Consider the following 17,765-nt stretch of genomic DNA (forward strand, 5'->3'; position numbering starts at 1 on the left):
CACGGGTCCCGCCCGGGCCCCTCCCGGCGGCGGGGCTCGGCCCCGGCTGCCCCGGGGATGGTCCCAGCGTGGGGGAGCCGGGCCGGGGCGGGCGGCGCTGGGAGTCGCCGCCGCCTCCCGGTGCCCGGAGGAGGGCGCCCGGTGCCATCCGCGGCGCGGCCAAAGGTCGCGGGGCCGGCGGCAGGTGCGGGGCCGGGCGGTCCCTCGGAGGCTCGCCCGGTGCCGGAGGCATGGCCCGGAGGGAGCGGGAGAGGGCCGGAGGCTCGGCGGAGCGGCGGGCGGCGGGGTCCCCCCGGGGCTTTGGGCGCCCGGAGCCGCCCGGCGGGGCCGTGGCCCGCGTGTCCCACCTGTGGCCGGGCGCTGCGGGGAGCAGGGAGCGCCTGCAGGCCCCGCACACGGCTGACCCCGGCGGGAGCTGGGGCAGGGCGGCGGGCAGGCTGGCCGTCGGCTCCGGCAGCACCCGGAGGAAGGAGCTGAAGGAAATCCTCCTGCAGAGCAGCGGCAGCACGAAGCGGAGCGCCCCAGCACAGGTGGTGCCCGGCGGCGGCGGGCTCGTGGCGGGGCAGAACCAGGAGCAGGAGCCTCCGGAACACAGCCCTGAGGTGCTGTCCCTTGCCTTGGACCCTCTGGAGCACGAGTGGCTGCTGACGGTGGCCCAGGGTGATGCGGAGAACATCGTCAGGCTGCTGGACCTGGAGCCCAGCCTGCTGACCAGGAAAGACTTTGTGACGGGCTTCACCGCTCTGCACTGGCTCGCCAAGCACGGCCACCACGAGAGCTTCATCGAGGTGGTTGCCCACGCCCAGAAGAACGGCTATCCCGTCAACGTGAACGTCCCTGCCGCCAGCGGTGGGCTCACCCCCTTGCACCTGGCCGCCCTGCAGGGCCACGAGCTGCTCATCAAGTTGCTGGTGGGAGCTTACGGGGCAGACACCAGCTGCAGGGACCACAGCGGGCGCAAGGCCTGGCAGTACCTGAGGGCAGACGCTCCCAGGGAGCTGAAGGAGCTGGCGGGGGCCTTGGAGGAGGACTTGGCCCAGCTGCACGTTTGCAACACCAACAACAACTGTAAGTCATCCAGAGAGGCCATGGCAGGGAGGGACTGCGTGGATTTTGGGGCTGGGGGAAAAACACAGCAACCCCGCAACCTGTCGACCCTCTGGGACTTTGTCAAACAGGCGTTCACCTTCTTCCATGAGCGCTGAAGTGCCTCAGGCCCGTGTTGCCTGGAAACCCGCGCTGAATAGCAGCTGGACAAGCCTGCGGTGAGCTGAGAACTTGGCACGGGCTGGTGCTCCGAGTCCCAGCCAAGCCAGGATTAAGCCCCTGCACGGGGGAACCGTGGCTCTCCTGAGGCTGGCCCAGGACCTGTGTGGTCTCCTGGGGCTATGCCATTTGAGTGGGTGTAGGCGGCGTGGGAGGCCATCAGGTGCGTCTCCAAAACACCTCCTACCCTGCTTTGGGGGATCCAGGAGTGCCCTTCCTGCTGCGTGCTCCCCCGTGCCAGGGTGCAAGGGGTGGCTCGGGATGCTGCAACCCTCCTAGCACAGGCATCGGGGGCTGCACGTGCCCCTGGGGGTCCAGGAGGGGACGTGGTGTCCTGGGCTGGGGGCTTGGGGGAGGAAATTCATGCTGCCCTTCCTGGGTTACTGGCAGACTTCTGCTGTGGCCTTAGCTGGGTCACGTAGCGAGTCGGTGACTGGATTTTCCCATCTGTAAAATGAGGCCATTGCTCTGCCCTGGCTCCCAGCAATGCCGTGAGGTTGGACTCGTCATTGTTTCTCGGGTGCCTGGACTGGGACACTGGCAGAATGTAATTAAACGTTTCACAACCGTACTCTGAGTTGTCACAGACCTGGTGCTGGGCAGACGAAGGAACAGCAGCTGAGGCTTCAAAAACAACCCTCCCCCCCCTTTTCTTTTTCACGCTTCCCTGCTGGCAGGGAGGGCAGGTACTGAAGAGCAGACGGTGTTGTCTGCTGTAAACACTCCTTAGCTCCCCGTGACATCCAAGATCTCTGCCACCTGTGTTTCCTTTGGGTTGCTGTTTGTTTATAGAAGATAAAGCTGGTTCTCAGTAAAGGAAATGCTGGAGTTCCCAGTTTGTAAGGGCCCAGAGCTGTATGAAGTCCAGGATATTATCTCTGTTTCTACCTCTACAGCAGCACAGTACTGAGCACACTAACTGCATGAAAAGGGCCACGGCTCTGCTCACTTGGTAGCGTTTTGTTTGCCACACAGAGCTCTACCCAGCTCGTTTCGACTTGTTTTTCACATTCTCGGAAGGCCAAGGCTGCTTCAAACCATCTTCAGAAAAACAACTGCATCTTCCTCTTTTTCAGCAGCCAGAGGTGACTTCTGCCCCCTTAAATAGCAGTCTGATTTGAGAAGTGATTCTCAAACTGCAGCTGGGGAGTTTCTGTTCCTTTTCCCGGAGCAGCAGCCCTCACGGAGAGGGGAAGGGAGCCGAGGGCTCTTTCTGACACCTTCCTGAGGCTATGCAGGGGTGCACACGGGAACTGAGCCCATCTCTGGCCTTGCTGCACAGGTGAACCAACACCTCGATGCAGAAAGATCCACAGGTAACCTGCCTCGGGAGCTTCAGCCTGTGGGTTTCACACACCCTGAGATAACCCCATTTATCTTCAGACTGTTCTGAAATGCTGCTTGGACACAGGAATGAGCCAGTCAGCAGTGGATGGTACACGAAGAACGGCCTCCAGGTGACTCAGTAGTGATCCAGTGCCTGGGTGTACAGATAGAAGTGTCCAGGCGGATTTTTAATCAGTGAGGTCAGCAGCTGAGACATACAAGATGTACTGGGAGTGGATTTAAGACCTGATCTACACAGGTTTTGTGATGCTTTAGCTAATAGATTAAAGAATGTGGTGACACAGCTCTCCTTTCATACCTTCTCTGGCCAGATCCACGCCAGGGGAAGGCAGGCTGGCTTCTAACAACTCCGGTTAAATCCAAACAAACTCTGAAAAGCACCGATGCCAAAGTACCTGTCATCTTCAGGTCTGGTAACCGAAGTGCTGTTGATAAGACAGGTGGGTGCATTTTTTGATCTCTTAGTCCTCTGTCATCATCCCTTCACAGCAGCGTGCTGCTAGGGAGAGAGCACGGCATCGCTCTTATATCCTCCTCTGAGTAAGCCCCAGAGTAAACAGTGAAATTAGTGAGAATGGCCTTGAAGGAGCTGTTTCCTTGGCACTGCTAACGGCAGCTTAGTCATGCTCCACCAGGAAACCTGGACTTGAATTTTCCATTCACAAGTGAAATTTAACTGTCAAATGCTGCTGCTCAATCTGTGATTTTTAGTTATCTGAGAGCCAACCAAAACCCCCTAAAGGCAGCTTTTATTTCCCTGTCTTTGGTCATTGGTTTGAAGTCCTGTTTTGGTCCAAGGTTAGCACGGTCCTGCAGAAACCCCTGATCTGCCCCCAGAAGTCTCATAGGGAAGGAAAGGGCAGAGAGCTGCTACAAAGGAAATTATCTCTAAGGTATTTGTGTTGGTTAACGTTCTCCAGAAGCTTCATTTTAACCAAATTTTAATCTGCATTAAATTTTCCTCATACTACCCCTTAATGCCAAATTTGAAATGCAGTTTCAGTCAAATGGGGAAGAACAACACGAGGGGATGCTTTCCCAAGCAGCTCCATCTGATAAAAATAGCACGGTAATGACAGAAATGGGGGGACACTAATAAACAGTTTGATCTATGGCTTAGGAAAGCTTTCCCACAAATGCCATGTAGAAAACTGTCTCTTTCTGTTCTCAGGTCCATAAAATTACTTTTCCCCTCATCAGCCAGGTCTTAATGGATGCGATTAACAAGGAACTCTGGGGTCAGCTGTCTGGCTGTGCAGGCACAGCAATGCAGTTAGCAGGCCTCCAGGGCTGAGCTTCGATCCTCATCACTGCTGTCACTTCTAAACATGCGCTTGTGTTTAGAGAAGAGCACAGAAATGATTTTTTAAAGAACACGGGAGTAAAAGTGTTTTTTACCGTGATAAAGTAAGTACGTGGGCCTCCGCTGAAACAACTTTGACACATTTTGAAACATCTCTGGCAATGCTCCTTGCTGCTTTCCTGTTGCAGTGACATACCGCTTCCCCCCGATGATAAAGTAGAAACTAGACCTTATCTAGACTATTATCAGACAGGAAAAGAAGCTAAGAGATACCCCTGAAGCGTCCTGAAGCTGGTAAAAATCCCAGCCTTGCCTTCCTGTGCTCAGAAAAACACCACTTAAGAGGGAGAGACTGACGCGAGATCTGAGCAAAGCACACGTTTAGCACGCATCTCCGTGCGCCTGGCATATGCTGCTGCCCACCGTTATTTACCTTCGACATAAAAGCGCAGGTGTGGCGGGCAGACTTCCTCAGGAAGCTGCCACCTAGGACCTGAGGCACCGCGGCAGGCTGAACCCAAACGGCACCAGAGCACTTCGCAGCACTCAGCGTCAGGAGGGGCTTTGCTGCAGCCACATCCGAGAGCAGCCAACGCAGGCACTGGGGAGCCGGGGTGCTGACTGCTCGGTTTTATTCCTTCTTTCCTCTCTTCCCTTTTCTAAATAGCTGGTAACTCGCCCTCTGAGCACACCTTCCTACCATTCTGCTGAGAATGTTTTACATTCAGCTGCCCCCGCGGCTGGCATCAAGACCAGCCTGATCCAGCCGTGACACAGCAGCATGCTGTTACGTACTCTGTCCCCTGAACGACCAGCAGGGCCCAGCTATGCTGTGCTGTGGCCTACCCCTGGATGCAGAGACGGGTCACGGCGAAGTGGCAGCTGTGACAGAAGGCAACCACTGCGGACATCCACAGACATCCACGTCAGCGTGATGGTAACTGGAGACCCTCACACAGGAAGCCACCTTACCCAGAGAAACCTTCCCCATGCACTTTGTTTTGCAGCTCCGTAAAACGTAACCAGTGGAGATACGCAGACACATTTTTAGCAAACTCTGACAATGCTGCTTACTTTTCTTAGTCACCCTTCCTAGAACTAACCCAAAATGTGATCCAGTTCTCTCTGGAGTTAACCAATCACACACTGATACCTCAGTTACTGCAGCCACAGAGGCTGTGGATCACAAAGTCTGCCTTTTTCAAACCCGTGGATGTCTTCTCTCTCCAAAGGACTGTTTTTTTCTTTTTTTTCCCTACAATTTGTCTAATAAAAGATTTTCTTCAAATTAACTGTTCTTAAATCAGCTTTTCTTTAAAAATTGGTACGCTTTGCTAAGAGCTACAGTAAGTGAAAAGAAGACCTAATCTATCTGGAAAGAGCTGATGGTTTCTCCTGCTAGGTACGATTATGGTCGTAGTAATGTTGCCTTTATTCTCTGTGTTGCTATCCCACCACATACGTATGAAATCATTTCAGCCAGATCATTCAGGTCCATGTTTATTAACAAGCTCGTACACTGTCAACACTTAGGATGCCTGAAAGAAAGAACACTAATAGAACACAGTCTTCATGTTTCAGATGGCAACTGCCTCAAGATTATTCCCGATCATTAACCCAAACCAGCGTATACAAAAACAACTGGGCACTGCGGTCCAACACTACAGCAGGAATGACTGAGGGGATGTCCAACAGTGTGTGCGGGTGTATCAATCTGACGCAGAAAGACAAGTGTTATTAGAGTTCCCAGGAGACAGTCTCTCTTACAAGCCCAGTTTGGTCCTTCTCCAGTGTCTCCTTTTGGAGTTGTACCTAAGACAAAAGCAGTGGAAGTTAGCAAAATGCACACTTGAGGATCCAGGGGGACTGAAAACACCTTAGATTAGTGGAGCAGTAAAGGACAGAAATCCTCCTTACATTCTACAGTTGCAAGCTACCAACAAGCCAACGAAAATCAATTTTATATTGTTTTTTATCAAATTTCCATCTGTTTACTTTCTTCATTCACTAATTAGGATACTACTGCAACAGAATCTAAACGCTGAGAAAGAAACATGTCTAGAGAGAGATGCGTTAGCACTGGCCTGTCAATATTCTGCCTTGTCTTTTGGAGACAAAATGTTTAGTGATTGTCCAATGATAATGAATGCTACCTTGTTAATGCAAATTCATAGCCTAAAACAGAAATTAGCATTTTTGTCCAAAACATGGAATAGTGCTGTATGGAAAACACCCTCACCCCTGGAAGCGTTCAAGGCCAGGCTGGGTGGGGCTTTGGGCAACCTGGTCTGGTGGGAGGCGTCCCTGCCACCTGGGAGTGGAACTGGGTGGGCTTTAAGGTCCCTTCCAACCCAAACCACTCTGTGATTCCATGATTCTTCCAGGAAGGTTTGTATATTCGTTTATGTGCCGCAACAGATGTACATGTTAAGGACGAATGGTTTCACCAACGCGTAGGTGAAACCAAAGACAACATTAACAGAGTTACTCTCAGCAGGGAAATGGCAGTACTCCCACAGAATGAAGCACTGCAATTGCAGCCTGCTTTAGCACAGTTCGGAATAAAACTGATGACTGAGGTATTGAAGACAAGACAAAAATTAATGGTTTTGCCCCATAATACAGTGTTTCAAAGTACTGGAATTCAGCCAAAACAGAAGCCGTTTTTAAGTTGGTATCTGGAAGACAAAGATAAGTTTGGGGCACACAGCTTTGATCTTTCCCAGAAATAAATGAGTTAACAAAAGCAAAAGGACAGAATCTGGGTGTGCTGCCTTACTTCCTGAGCCAACCACTGCTACTGTCACTCTCCTCACTACTTAGAAGAAAAAAATAAATAAATCTGGGAGAAAGAACCCTATTTCCTCTAAGAAGTCTAGACATAAGCATACAATCTACAGCACTGGCTGCATGTGACTAGACTATAATTATAAGCCAAAGGGCTTGGACAGGCACCACCTTTCGTACACCTCACATTTATCTAGTATTCTGCAGCATTCTCTTATCACGCTTCCTGAAATTCAGTGGAACTCCTTCAAATGAATGCCACAGCAATGAGTCAAGGATATTATACTGTCAGTTTTATCATCCCTAAACCCAACAAGACCTTTGCTTCCCTACACACCATGTGCATCTCAGAACACCTGCTCTGTACAAGGTACTCTTCCTTGAGGATGCAGCAAGACAGACGGCTGAGAGAGAAAAGGTGCTGGGAAGAGGAGGGTCAGGTGTAGAGTGGATGCCAAAGCAAAAATTCTGGAATAAGTCATCCATACGTTCAGCTCATGCTTTTACGTCTTCATGATAACATCTGTAGATACTGACAGAGAACTGGAATAAAGTAACTGCTACAGGATGGGAAGACATAGGAGCCACACACAGCCTCAAGAAAACACAGTAGGACAACAGAATTGGATGATCTGCCCCAGAAATACTTCTATGGTAGTCACCCCCATGAAACTGCACTTTTGCACACACCAACGCCGCGACACGCTCAGCGCCTTCTCACATCGCACAGGCCGCCTGCTTTAGGGCCCGTGCAGCTCCCTGGAGCACAGGGGCCGGTCTCGTTACCTGATCTTATTGCCTGTTTTCATGCGGATCCACTGCGGGATGGGCCGGTTTTGCTTCTGCTTCTTCGCGAGGAAGCGTTTGATCTTGAACGTCTTGTGGGACGACTGCAAGAGAGAGCGGCCGTTAGTGCTGCGGGAGGGGGCCGAAAGGCCTATGAGGGACCGTGAGGGGCTCTGAGGGGCCACGAGGGGACGTGAGGGGGCTCTGAGGGGCCACGAGGGCTCTGAGGAGCCGTGAAGGGGCTGTGAGGGCGCTGAGGTGCCATGACGGGCTGTGAGGCGCTACGAGGGCGCCGCCATTTCGCGGGCGGTGAGGGAATGCCCGGTGCGGCGCCCCCCGCCCCGCCGTGTCTCCGCCGCCCCCGGGGGAGCCCCGTCGCGTCCCAGGGCGGCGGATGGCGGCGGATTTCGGCCGCTGGTCTCACCATGGCGCTGCTGTGCCTGGCGTCCCGGCGATGGCGGCGGCGGAAGGGGCGGCCCGGGCGGGAGGAGGCGGTGACGATGGCGGCGACAAGATGGGCGCGGGCCTGGCCCGGCGCCTCCTGGCGGCCCGGCGGAGCTGAGAGAGGGACGGCGGCGGCAAGAGTTTGTGCGAGTTTATTGGGTTCAGTACAAAAAATCGCTATGGCTAAAATTCGCGAGCTTAAAAGGAGCTGCTACTGGTGAAGTTCTCTTTCTCGGCTGCAAGACAATACTTGGAATTAGAGGGAAAGGGGAGCGGGCAGCGAGAGGGCAGGAGTGCGGGAGTGTTTCAGGCTCCAGACAAGGGAGAATGCTTGAAAAGAACCCGGCGTACGACTACATGTGATTAAAAATAAGCATTTCAGTGTAGGTAGACTTTACATGAGAATTTGTCAACAAGTATCCAATACTAAGCCAGCTTATTCATACACTCCAACTTAAGTGGTTCTCTGGATAAATTAATTAATTCAGAGGCCTTAGGAAGGTCTCTCCCTTCCCAAGGTCTTTATGCAATTCCAGATGTTCTCTTTTCACGAGCAGAGGGCTCTACTTCACTGGTACCTCAGCCACCACCACCTGCATACCTGTCTCAGTGCTAGAGCAATACAATTTAGCTAACACAGTCTCAGGTAGGGGCACCACACGACACAGTAACACCCACATTAACTCCGTGCCACTTCAAGCTTGCTCTGCTTTAGTGCATCAAACACTGGCTCTGATTGCTTTACAGTAAAGCTCTGGCATTAGATCCAGGTGTCATCTCCTCCTGACTGCATGACTCATTTAATATCAAACTTAAGGCCACAAAGTCTTTCTACTTTGCAAAGATTCTCTTCTCTGTTGTAGTTAGATGCTGGGAAAATAAACTCAAATAACTGAAAATACAAATGAGAACACATTTCAAATTCCGAATCTACAACTGAGGTTCTTTAGCCAGAAACATCCAACAGCGCAATGCCCCCTCTTCTTCCTTTGTTCCTTCTTCGCTTCGAAGGCACTTCTGGATTGCGTAGTACATGCTCTTTGGCTGCACAGACAGTCAGAACACATAAGGCCTGCATGCTAGTCACTCCTCTTCCTTCATGTTACTGGTCTCACTCTCTTGTTTCTTATCCGCTCCCTGATCTGTCGGCTTGGCAGCACTGTCTTCGTACTGACACAATCTGCTTCGGCTTCGGGCTCCTGGCTGGTACAGCTGCATTGCTGGACGATCCTGAAATAAATCAAAGCTATTTAGACCCTTTCATAGCCTCAGTGCTCTCATGGTTATTATGGCATCAGTAAGATTAAAAATGGCTCAATTTCAAACTTTTCAAGATGTTCTAAGCTATTATTCCACCAACATGGCAATGCAACTTCAATTGCCTTGAATCAAGGCTGTTCCTGTTCAAGCCACAAAGAACACTGCACATGGTTGTAATTATTTGTAATTTACTTTTGACAGACGAGTTCCCCCTCTCAGAATACAGACCAGCTTTAAAGGTCCTCCAAAACTTTTGAGTTTCATTTGTATCCAATAATGTCTCAAGTGACACAGAAAACTTATGTACTAATGCTGCAAAAACAGACTTACAGATCATACAAAACTGAACTCAAGACATTATGTCATGAGTTTATACTATCATGAGTTTATTCTGTCATATTCTGCGTGTAGCAGAATTGTCCCTGTTTTGGAGGAAACTGATCAATCGCTCTCCCATGTCAAAATGTCTTTTCAGGCATGCATAGCATCAGCAAAGATACACAAAGATAGAATTACTGATGCTCTACTGACACCTTAAAGGTCAAGCCTGCTGGCATAAATCATCAAATAAAGTGAAATCGGTGCATTTACAATTTAGCCTACTACCTTGGCTTAATTCCTATGGAGTGACAAGAACAAAAAAAAAATCACAAAATTTAGTAAACAAATGTGGAAGCTTTCTAGCAGGGGCAAAGTTTGTTACATTAATATGGAAAAATTTCAAATAAACCATATGGTTCTTTCCTTAAGTGTATTTATCCTAAAATACATGCTCGTCCCTATGAATTAGCACATGAATTTAAAGAAACCCAGCACCTTGTTTCTGATACGATCCCTCTTAATTGTATCCTCTTTTTTATCCTCTTTGGTTACTTTCTCAGATTTGTCCATGCCGCTGGTAAAGTCTGTAAGATCACTTTTCTTTCCCTTTTCTCTGAGCAAGTCTCTTTCCTTTTTCACCTCTTCCTCTTTTCTTCTAAAAACCTTCTCTTTCTCAAAGCGCTCTTTCTGCCTCCGACGCTCTTCTTCCTGGCGTCTCAGTTTCTCCCTCTGTGCTCTCTCATATTCTCTGTCTCTTTCAAAATCTCTATCTCGGTCCCTGTAGTCCTTTACACACTCATCTTCTGATCTGTATGAAAACAAAACTGAAAATGAAGCTCAAAAGATTCATCAGAGCTGGGAGATCAATGTAACACTGGTGAAAATTTGCAATATGAAGACGACAGATTGGTAGGTTCTAGGGAGCTTTTGGGAAACTGTCCTAACCCGAGTCATGCATGATAACCAGAGATGGCACTGAGTGCTAGCATTTCTTAGCCTTCTGCTCACATAGCTGGCTGAGTTTCCTCTGGCTTTGGGAAGCACCTCAATTTCTCTGCCTCACATGGCAGAACTGAACCTTGAGCAGATCATGGAGCTGTTGAGAGTTAGACTTTCCACTCTGAACTTTTACAGGACTTAAAAGGGACTAGTAACTGGAGTATGCCTCTCCTCTTGCCACGGTTATAATTCTCTCATTGCAAGGACTGTGCCCACGGCCTGTGGTAGGTCCTCTACACCTGGGCTTCTCTTGCAGAGCTCCTAGAGGAAGTTGCAAAAATATTCAAATTTGTCCACTAGTGAAGAGATATCGGGTAATTCACACAGCTTCTTGTAATCACGGGGATGTGCACAGCCACAGAGAACACATCCCAGGCCTTTTATCAGGAAAATGATTTGAAAAGAATTTCAAAACACGGTCATGGCAGAGCAGCCTGACCTTCAGTATGATCAGGAAACAAGTTATATATACATATAGATATTTATAGCAAGTACTAGAATACTTTTTTGCCTTCTCTTCTTTTGTCTCCCCATCAGATCGTTTGGCAGATGCACTACTCGCATTTTTTTCCTCCCTCAGAGTCTCTTTTTCCAGTTTCTTGGATTTTTCTTTTTTCTCCAAGTCTTTTTCATCTTTTTCAGGCTTCTTAAGTAGCTACAAAGAAAACAGAAGTCTCAACTAAAAAGCACACTCTAACACATATTGTTTGGCACAACACTGAAATTGCATCAAAGGAACCACAGTCCGGTAGGAAATATACGTTAACCTTACTGCAAATCGCAGTACTTCTAAAAGCTGGAGTGTATGAGTAAGCGTAATCCACACAGCAGACTAGGGTTTTTCTCCTAAAACACGCCATGTTAGGAAGCTTAAGAATAGTCTCTATTCCATAGTAAATTCACGAGTCTGTTCACCACAGCATGTACAACAGTCACATGACAAAAGCTTTGAATAGTACTATGAAGCATTACAGCATGTTAACTTTTACAATGCCTAATATTGAGTGTTACAAAAAAAGTGGTCATTTACTAACACCAAACCCATGTTTTTCTTCACACAATACTCAAAGCACATTTTGAAAGACTGATATACAAATAATAGGGGAAAGGGAATGTAACAGTTTATAATAAAGAACTGTTCTAGACCTTAATCTTTGGTTCTTCTTTTGATCTGTCTCTTTCTTTTTCTGGACATCTGTCTACTTTCTTCAGTTTTTCTGCTTCTTTTCTCTTCCTTCTCTCCTCCTCTTTCCATTTTCTTCTTTCTTCTTCTCTTTGTCTTTTTCTTTCCAGTTCTCTCCTCCTCCTCTCCTCTCTTTTCTCCTCTCTCAGTCTCTGTGTTTGGAAAAAAAAAAAAAAAAAGAGAGAGAGAAAAAGTGCATTTTTATTATAGAAAACATCCCTTTAAGGCCAACAGGTAGCTTACTACAAAGCAATGGAGTATTCCATCAAAAAATAACTCATCTCAAAAACTGGCCCTATTGTTAAAGAAACATGTGGTGAAGTCTCCATTGCACTGTTGTGAACCTGATTTTTTACAGCAGTTTGTTGTGGTTTTGTTTTTTAAAAACTGTACAAGTCAAGGCTTATGAAAGGAAATAAAACATTAGACTTAGCCTTTTTAATTCTGATTTTAGTTAAATCCGACCGATCTGTGATTTTCTCCACCGCTAAAAGCTAAAATGATAGGTGCCAGGAGAAAGATCATTTGTAAGGACCTCAGCCACAACTGCATTAAAATGGAATCTGGTTTTGCAGCGCCACCGCAATATCTAGCACGCTGCTAGCTGCGACCAGAACGTGCATAAAGCACCACCGTTAATACAAAGGCCAGCACTGTAATAGCGTGAACCATATATTAACAAGGAATTTGGACTGAAAGCTTTTTCTTTAAAAGGAATAGCAGAAACATACCAATTTATACCTTGCAAAATACGTATTATACATATTCATACTCTAAAGGAGCTAATTAATGCATCTGCAGGCAACAAGAAGATTCTGGAGAGAAGTCTTACCTGTTTATTTTTCAAGAAGTTCAATAAGGGAGTAGTCTTTTTAGCTAGAGAATATATGAAAGCAAATGTAAACAATGTTTTACCCAATACTGCAATACCTATAGGAAAACTCTACATGCTATGAAGAAGCCTTATAGAATATGCAATCTCTCTCACACATACAGCAACACAGCAGTGAAACAAATATTCCAATGCTGTCCTAAAACAATGACAATAATTACAGTTCAATTAATTTGTTTAGGATACTAATATGTTAGCCAGCATACCTATCCGTAAAGGCGTATTTAGTCTATATTGTGATTTTCTCAGCTTCCCTCACTTTGAAAAACATACCTGTAACATGCTAACATGCTTAAAAAAAGAAAAGATTATTCTTCTTCTGGTCCATTTTACTCAACCACAATAGAATTTATCGCGTGCCTGCATGAAACATCACTGCATCTCCCTGAAATGCAGCCGCTCCACAACCTTATCTGGCTAACTAGCATCTGACTAGCAGTTTAAAACAGGAAGAGTATCTTATAAAATTCAAATAAAGGTGTGAATTTAGATCACAGGAGCGAAAGAAAGTACACTGAATAATATTAGCCTAAAGGTTTAACAATACCAAGTAAACAAACGTACAAAAGAATACAGACTCTTCAAGGTTGAGAAATCACAGCTTCAAATTACACCATGCATGTTTCTTTGTGCTCTAGGAAAATGTAACTACAGCACGTAGATTTCCATACCTATTAGCTCTTTGTTTCTTGCCTCTATTTCCTCCAACAAAGTTTCAGGAGTGGAGGTTAACTTTTCATCATCTGCACTGTAACTTTCCAGAAACTTCTTGTACTCTGGATCTGAGGGGGGGGGGGGGGGAGGGAGAAAAGGAAAAAGAGATGCACTGTAGCATGAAAAAGAATCTGCTTGTGTGCTGCTGGAAGTTTGGAATAGGTTTGTACAAGTTGTGTTGTTTATATGGTGCCTTTCCATGAATTAGCAATCCTCAAGTAAGCTGCTGTATTAAGTTTGTCTGGGACAATCATATTTAACCAATTTGCAGCTGACAAAGCAGAAGTAATAAGCTTCACATGTAATTAAGCATTCTATCAACACGCTATGGTGTCACACTGAAAATGTTATATTCCAACTACTGGTAGGACTTCAGTCTCTACATGCAAAACAAATTAGCTAGCTGTTATACCATCTTCAATAGTCCCAGTTTTGGCATCCTTTTTCTTGCTCTTCTTTTTTGCAGCTTTTTGAAAAGGTGCAAACTCTACTATGGCAGCATATTCCTGACCTGTTAAGAGCAGAGAAAAAAAACACATTAAAATAGAGATGAAACAGATTTGAAATAGAACATAGTGTACGTGGCTAAAACAGGAAGACGAACCTCACCAGGAATATGCAATACTAGAAGAGACTACTGAACGACATAAAATAAACCTTGCATTTTCAAAGCTGCTTAGTTGAAGTAATTTTAGGGACAGCAAAATTCATGAAACATACCCTCCTGCAATGTTAACATACTAGCAAATCCACAGACCCACAACAACCAAGAAGTGCAAGACTTAAGACTGCCCACAACCGTCAGTTCAGCCACCCCAGGTACCCTGTACCACACAGCGCGCTCATCCTACAGACTATGCATTCATTGTGCAAGCAGAAGAGAACATTTTACGTTAAAGCAACTGAGGCAAACCTCAGCTGTTGGCAGCATGCAATAGAATAAAACATCCATATGCTACAGGCAGGCTTTAAAGTTTCATCTTGCAACATAAATGCTGAATAAATATAATACTGTTACTTGATATGGCAAATACAGTGAGTGAGCTGTTAAACTGCAAAGTAACATCTTTAAAAAAAAAAACAACACAACACACACAGGCACTATGAGAACCTGGCCACGCAACCCTTCTAAATAAGGCAGTCTTTCATTAATAGACCTTAGTGCCACATAAAAAATCGGGATGGATGAAAGGTAAAGCGCGTATACTTGAAACAAAGCTCAAAGTGAAACTCTTGGCCTACTGAAATCCAGACAATGACTCCTGCCAAAGCTTCCACTAAACATCTGACTTTAAGGTCTACTAGTGGTAGACTAACAAGTTTTAATGCTACCCACCGTAAGCAGTTTTAAGCTACAAAACTGAAAGACATGAGATGGGCTGAATACCTAATGTGTAGAAAAGAGATAAGTAGTGACTAAATACCTGGAGGTTTACCCAATTAATTAAACTAAATTTTTGTTTCTGACAAGATTAATGTTGCCAGAGAACAGTCACTTCCACAACTTACGCTGCAGGGAACAAGCCGTTCCTTGTACCGAACCAAAACGGCTCACTCAGTTCTGAAGTGGCAAAGATATTAATTTGAATTAAAAAATGACCAAAAATAGGTCGCATTGCTAGAAGCGGACAGAACAGTAGATGCGAGGCACAGAGGGTGACAGCACTAGCTTCACCTTCCTTTTCTTTGGAGAGGGACAACACCCACCACTGGCGCTCTGCAGGCTTTTTACTCAGGTATGACAATGCACGACGTGAGTATTAGCCTTGCCAACAACAAATGGCTTTACTACCCGTACTACCCTGAACCACACTTAACAAGATTTAGCGCACGATATATAAAATTAATCTAGGCTAATTTCTGCAAATAAGAGAATGGTTGATCTGGGTGTTTTTTTTTTTTGTTGTTGTTGTTTTTGATATAGGGCATTGTGCTCACTTGAGGCACTGAAAACAAGCGTCCAAGAAACCAGGGGTGGTGTGCTGGGAAGCTCACACCCACCCCTCGCGTCCAGCCAACGCACACACCGCTCACACGAGGCTGGAGGGGAACACACGGCCGCGGGCTGCCCACTTGCCTTTGTGATCAACGAACACGTAGCCGTCGAAGCGATCCCTGAAGAGCACGATGTCCTCCTGGTTTTTGAAGTTGATGTAGGCTCTCGAGAACATGTGAGGGTACAGGCTGCGGAGAGACACAAGGCGCACGGCGCGGCTGAGCGGCCGCCGGGGGCTGCCGGGGCCCACCCGCGGCGGGGAACAGCTCCTACCTGGAGTCGTTGGCGAAGAACTCGAAGTAGTCGTGCTCGGGCAGGGGCTGCAGGTGCTCCTCCAGCTGCTCCTTGGTGAGGCTGGGCGGCAGCCGCCGGATCACCACCTGCGGGGCCGTTAGGGCCGTTAGCGGGGTCGTTACTGGGGCGGCCGTTGGGGCGGCGGGTGCGCTCCCCCCCACCCCCCGAGGCGCCCCCAGCCCCGTCAGGCCCCGTCACGGCCGGGGCGGCGCAGGCCGCACCTTGCTCAGCGCCTCCTTCTTGTCCTTGGGCCGCTCCAGCCGCTCCAGCTCGGCGCCGCCGGCCCTGCCCTCCGAGCCGACCCCGGCTCCGGCTCCGGCCCCGGCCCCGACGGCGGGCCCGGGCCCCCCGCGGCGCTCCTTGGGCCTGGCGTTCTCCTTGTCCTCCTTCATGCCGGGCCCGGGGCAGCGCCGCGCACCCCAGCGCCCCCCTCGGCCGCGCGGCTGCGCCTTGCCCGGGCCCGCCGGCCGCGGCCTCCCCGCCCCCGCCCTCCCGGCGGCCCGGCCGGACTACAACTCCCGGCGTGCACCGCTCGGCGAGCGGAAGCCCCCGCGCTGGTGAGGGGCACGCCGGGAGCGGCCGCCTGAGGAGCGGGGCGAGGAGCGGCGCGGGGATGTGGTACGAGATCCTGCCCGGCATGGCCATCATGGCCGCCTGCCTCAGCGTCCCCGGGCTCGCCACCGTCTTCGTGCAGCGCTTGTCCAACGGCGGCAAGGTCAGCGCGGCCCAGTCCCCCCCTCCCCCAGCCTCCCCGGGCCCTCTGAGGCCTTCCCTGCCCCTCCCTGACCTGCCGCCCCTGTGCCCCGCAGGAGAAGAGGGTGGCCCACTACCCCTACCAGTGGGCGCTGATGGAGAGGGACAAGCGGCTCTCGGGGATGAGCAAGCACTACGTGGCCAAGGCAGGTGCCGGGGGCACAGCGTGCTCCGAGGCACGGCTCGGGGAACCCAGGGGGGCAGGGTGGCTGACGGGTTGCCGAGCCACGCGCCCTGACAGCAGCGCGTTTGTCCCCGAAGTTAGGGGACGGGTGTGGTGCTGAGACGGCTGTCACCTGGTTCATTTCTTTTTTAGGGGCTGGAGAACATAAACTGAGGCGGCGGCGCTTCAGAGAATCTGCACGGCTATGGTTATGGTCTGAGTCCCTAATAAAGATACGCGTGTATTTAGCCTTGTCTGTGTGTTGTCTGTGAGCTTTAGAGAGAATTTGTTCCTCTGTAAACAAAAAAAAAATGGTCTGCTGCCCTCTGGCAGATGTCAGGGTGAAAGGCAGACCCTGCGTCGCTGCATTAACACTGAATCACTTCTTTGTGAGGCACAGAATTCTTTTGCATTCACACAACATAAATTACAGCAAGTTCAGGTGAATTTTCATCTGGATTCCTCCAATGGTTAGCTGGGATGTGATTGAGAGTTTCTCAGTCCCCTTGAGCCGTATGTCACGGTTTGTGTCACTGAGCAAGGACAGGGACATGTGGCACCTCTGGAGACGCTGGCCAGGCTCTAACAGGAGGCGGTTAATTGAGCATTCCAGCTGCTCATGCTTTCTAAAAGTTCTCAGCCTTGGTTTGGGCCCGTGCATGACAAGCTTGACAAAGTCTTGTCTTTTGGAAGGACTGAGGAGAGCTTGGGAATCAGTGAAATACAAGCTCAAAGCACCTACCACCAAGCGGAGAAGTCCCAAACTACACCAACAGCTAAAAAAAGCAGAGCAGGGCTGCTTTAAGCAGGGTTTGCTCAGATCCTTCCATGTACCAGGGCCTTGAAGCTACATCAAGACATGTCCTGCCTGGGTGAACAAGGAGGCAGAGGAGCCAGAAACAGCAGCCCGTCCCCGTGGAGCTTTCTGGGCTCAGCAGAGGCTTTTCTGCTTCACACCCACACCTTGTGCTGTGGTTACCCCAACAGAGCACGCCCAAGCAGCAGCTGGAAGCTTCCCTTGTTGCACGAGATGCTATAAATGTTGTTTATTCACTCGCACCGCACTCACACAACTCCCCAGGAGTCTGTGTCCTGAGCCTCACCTCCCCAGCAGTTCCAGGGCAAGACTTCCTCAGCTGCTGAGCCACTTTACACCTTATTGACAAGCTTCCCCATGGAGGCTCCTGCATTTCTTGGCACAACTCCTGGGCCTCTGGGCCCTTTTTACCAATCTGTTTCAAAGCAGCCTCTCGTGTT

At 49.0% G+C, this 17,765-nt stretch overlaps 3 protein-coding genes and 1 non-coding gene across 5 annotated transcripts; 1 reads left to right on the forward strand and 3 right to left on the reverse strand.

Annotated features, from left to right (window-relative positions):
* Positions 1 to 5,400: 5,400 nt before the first annotated feature.
* On the reverse strand, positions 5,401 to 7,769 carry RPL39 (ribosomal protein L39). Its single transcript, XM_035323647.1, has 3 exons — positions 7,663 to 7,769; positions 7,490 to 7,630; positions 5,401 to 5,728 (listed from the first exon to the last, which is right to left on the reverse strand). The coding sequence occupies exons 1-3, from the start codon at positions 7,752 to 7,754 to the stop codon at positions 5,680 to 5,682; spliced, it is 282 nt and encodes a 93-aa protein (XP_035179538.1). The 5' UTR covers positions 7,755 to 7,769; the 3' UTR covers positions 5,401 to 5,679.
* Positions 6,333 to 6,464, reverse strand: LOC118167279. The gene has a single exon (XR_004751077.1). It is a non-coding gene; the product is annotated as a small nucleolar RNA SNORA69 (small nucleolar RNA).
* A 300-nt stretch (positions 7,770 to 8,069) lies between the features above and the next one.
* UPF3B (UPF3B regulator of nonsense mediated mRNA decay) lies at positions 8,070 to 16,076 on the reverse strand. The gene is made up of 10 exons (XM_035323643.1): positions 15,814 to 16,076; positions 15,572 to 15,678; positions 15,380 to 15,486; positions 13,715 to 13,813; positions 13,260 to 13,370; positions 12,529 to 12,572; positions 11,660 to 11,848; positions 11,017 to 11,168; positions 10,010 to 10,322; positions 8,070 to 9,163 (listed from the first exon to the last, which is right to left on the reverse strand). Exons 1-10 carry the CDS (start codon positions 15,982 to 15,984, stop codon positions 9,017 to 9,019), a joined length of 1,440 nt encoding a protein of 479 aa, XP_035179534.1. The 5' UTR covers positions 15,985 to 16,076; the 3' UTR covers positions 8,070 to 9,016.
* A 51-nt stretch (positions 16,077 to 16,127) lies between these two features.
* On the forward strand, positions 16,128 to 16,756 carry NDUFA1 (NADH:ubiquinone oxidoreductase subunit A1). 2 transcript variants are annotated; one of them, XM_035323645.1, is made up of 3 exons: positions 16,128 to 16,307; positions 16,402 to 16,491; positions 16,662 to 16,756. In XM_035323645.1, the coding sequence occupies exons 1-3, from the start codon at positions 16,206 to 16,208 to the stop codon at positions 16,680 to 16,682; spliced, it is 213 nt and encodes a 70-aa protein (XP_035179536.1). In that variant the 5' UTR covers positions 16,128 to 16,205; the 3' UTR covers positions 16,683 to 16,756. The 2 variants fall into 2 exon arrangements, with proteins under 2 accessions (XP_035179536.1, XP_035179535.1); XM_035323644.1 differs by lacking the exon at positions 16,662 to 16,756 and adding an exon at positions 16,578 to 16,644 and having other exon boundaries at positions 16,402 to 16,547.
* Positions 16,757 to 17,765: the final 1,009 nt, after the last annotated feature.

The sequence above is a fragment of the Oxyura jamaicensis genome, chromosome 4, assembly GCF_011077185.1.
Source record: "Oxyura jamaicensis isolate SHBP4307 breed ruddy duck chromosome 4, BPBGC_Ojam_1.0, whole genome shotgun sequence".
NCBI lineage: Eukaryota > Metazoa > Chordata > Aves > Anseriformes > Anatidae > Oxyura > Oxyura jamaicensis.

Coding starts and splice junctions, on each gene's coding strand:
- RPL39 (XM_035323647.1), bottom strand. CDS start 7,754: ATGGCACCTCAGCGCCCTCACAGCCCCTTCACGGCTCCTCAGAGCCCT. Junction 7,631..7,662: donor GTCCCCTCGTGGCCCCTCAG/AGCCCCTCACGG, acceptor AGGCCTTTCGGC/CCCCTCCCGCAGCACTAACG. Junction 5,729..7,489: donor AAAACAGGCAATAAGATCAG/GTAACGAGACCG, acceptor CTTTTGTCTTAG/GTACAACTCCAAAAGGAGAC.
- UPF3B (XM_035323643.1), bottom strand. CDS start 15,984: ATGAAGGAGGACAAGGAGAACGCCAGGCCCAAGGAGCGCCGCGGGGGG. Junction 10,323..11,016: donor AAAGAAGAGAAGGCAAAAAA/GTATTCTAGTAC, acceptor GTTTTCATACAG/ATCAGAAGATGAGTGTGTAA. Junction 9,164..10,009: donor GGGATCGTATCAGAAACAAG/GTGCTGGGTTTC, acceptor GATTTATTTCAG/GATCGTCCAGCAATGCAGCT.
- NDUFA1 (XM_035323644.1), top strand. CDS start 16,206: ATGTGGTACGAGATCCTGCCCGGCATGGCCATCATGGCCGCCTGCCTC. Junction 16,308..16,401: donor GCTTGTCCAACGGCGGCAAG/GTCAGCGCGGCC, acceptor TGTGCCCCGCAG/GAGAAGAGGGTGGCCCACTA. Junction 16,548..16,577: donor CTCGGGGAACCCAGGGGGGC/AGGGTGGCTGAC, acceptor CCGAGCCACGCG/CCCTGACAGCAGCGCGTTTG.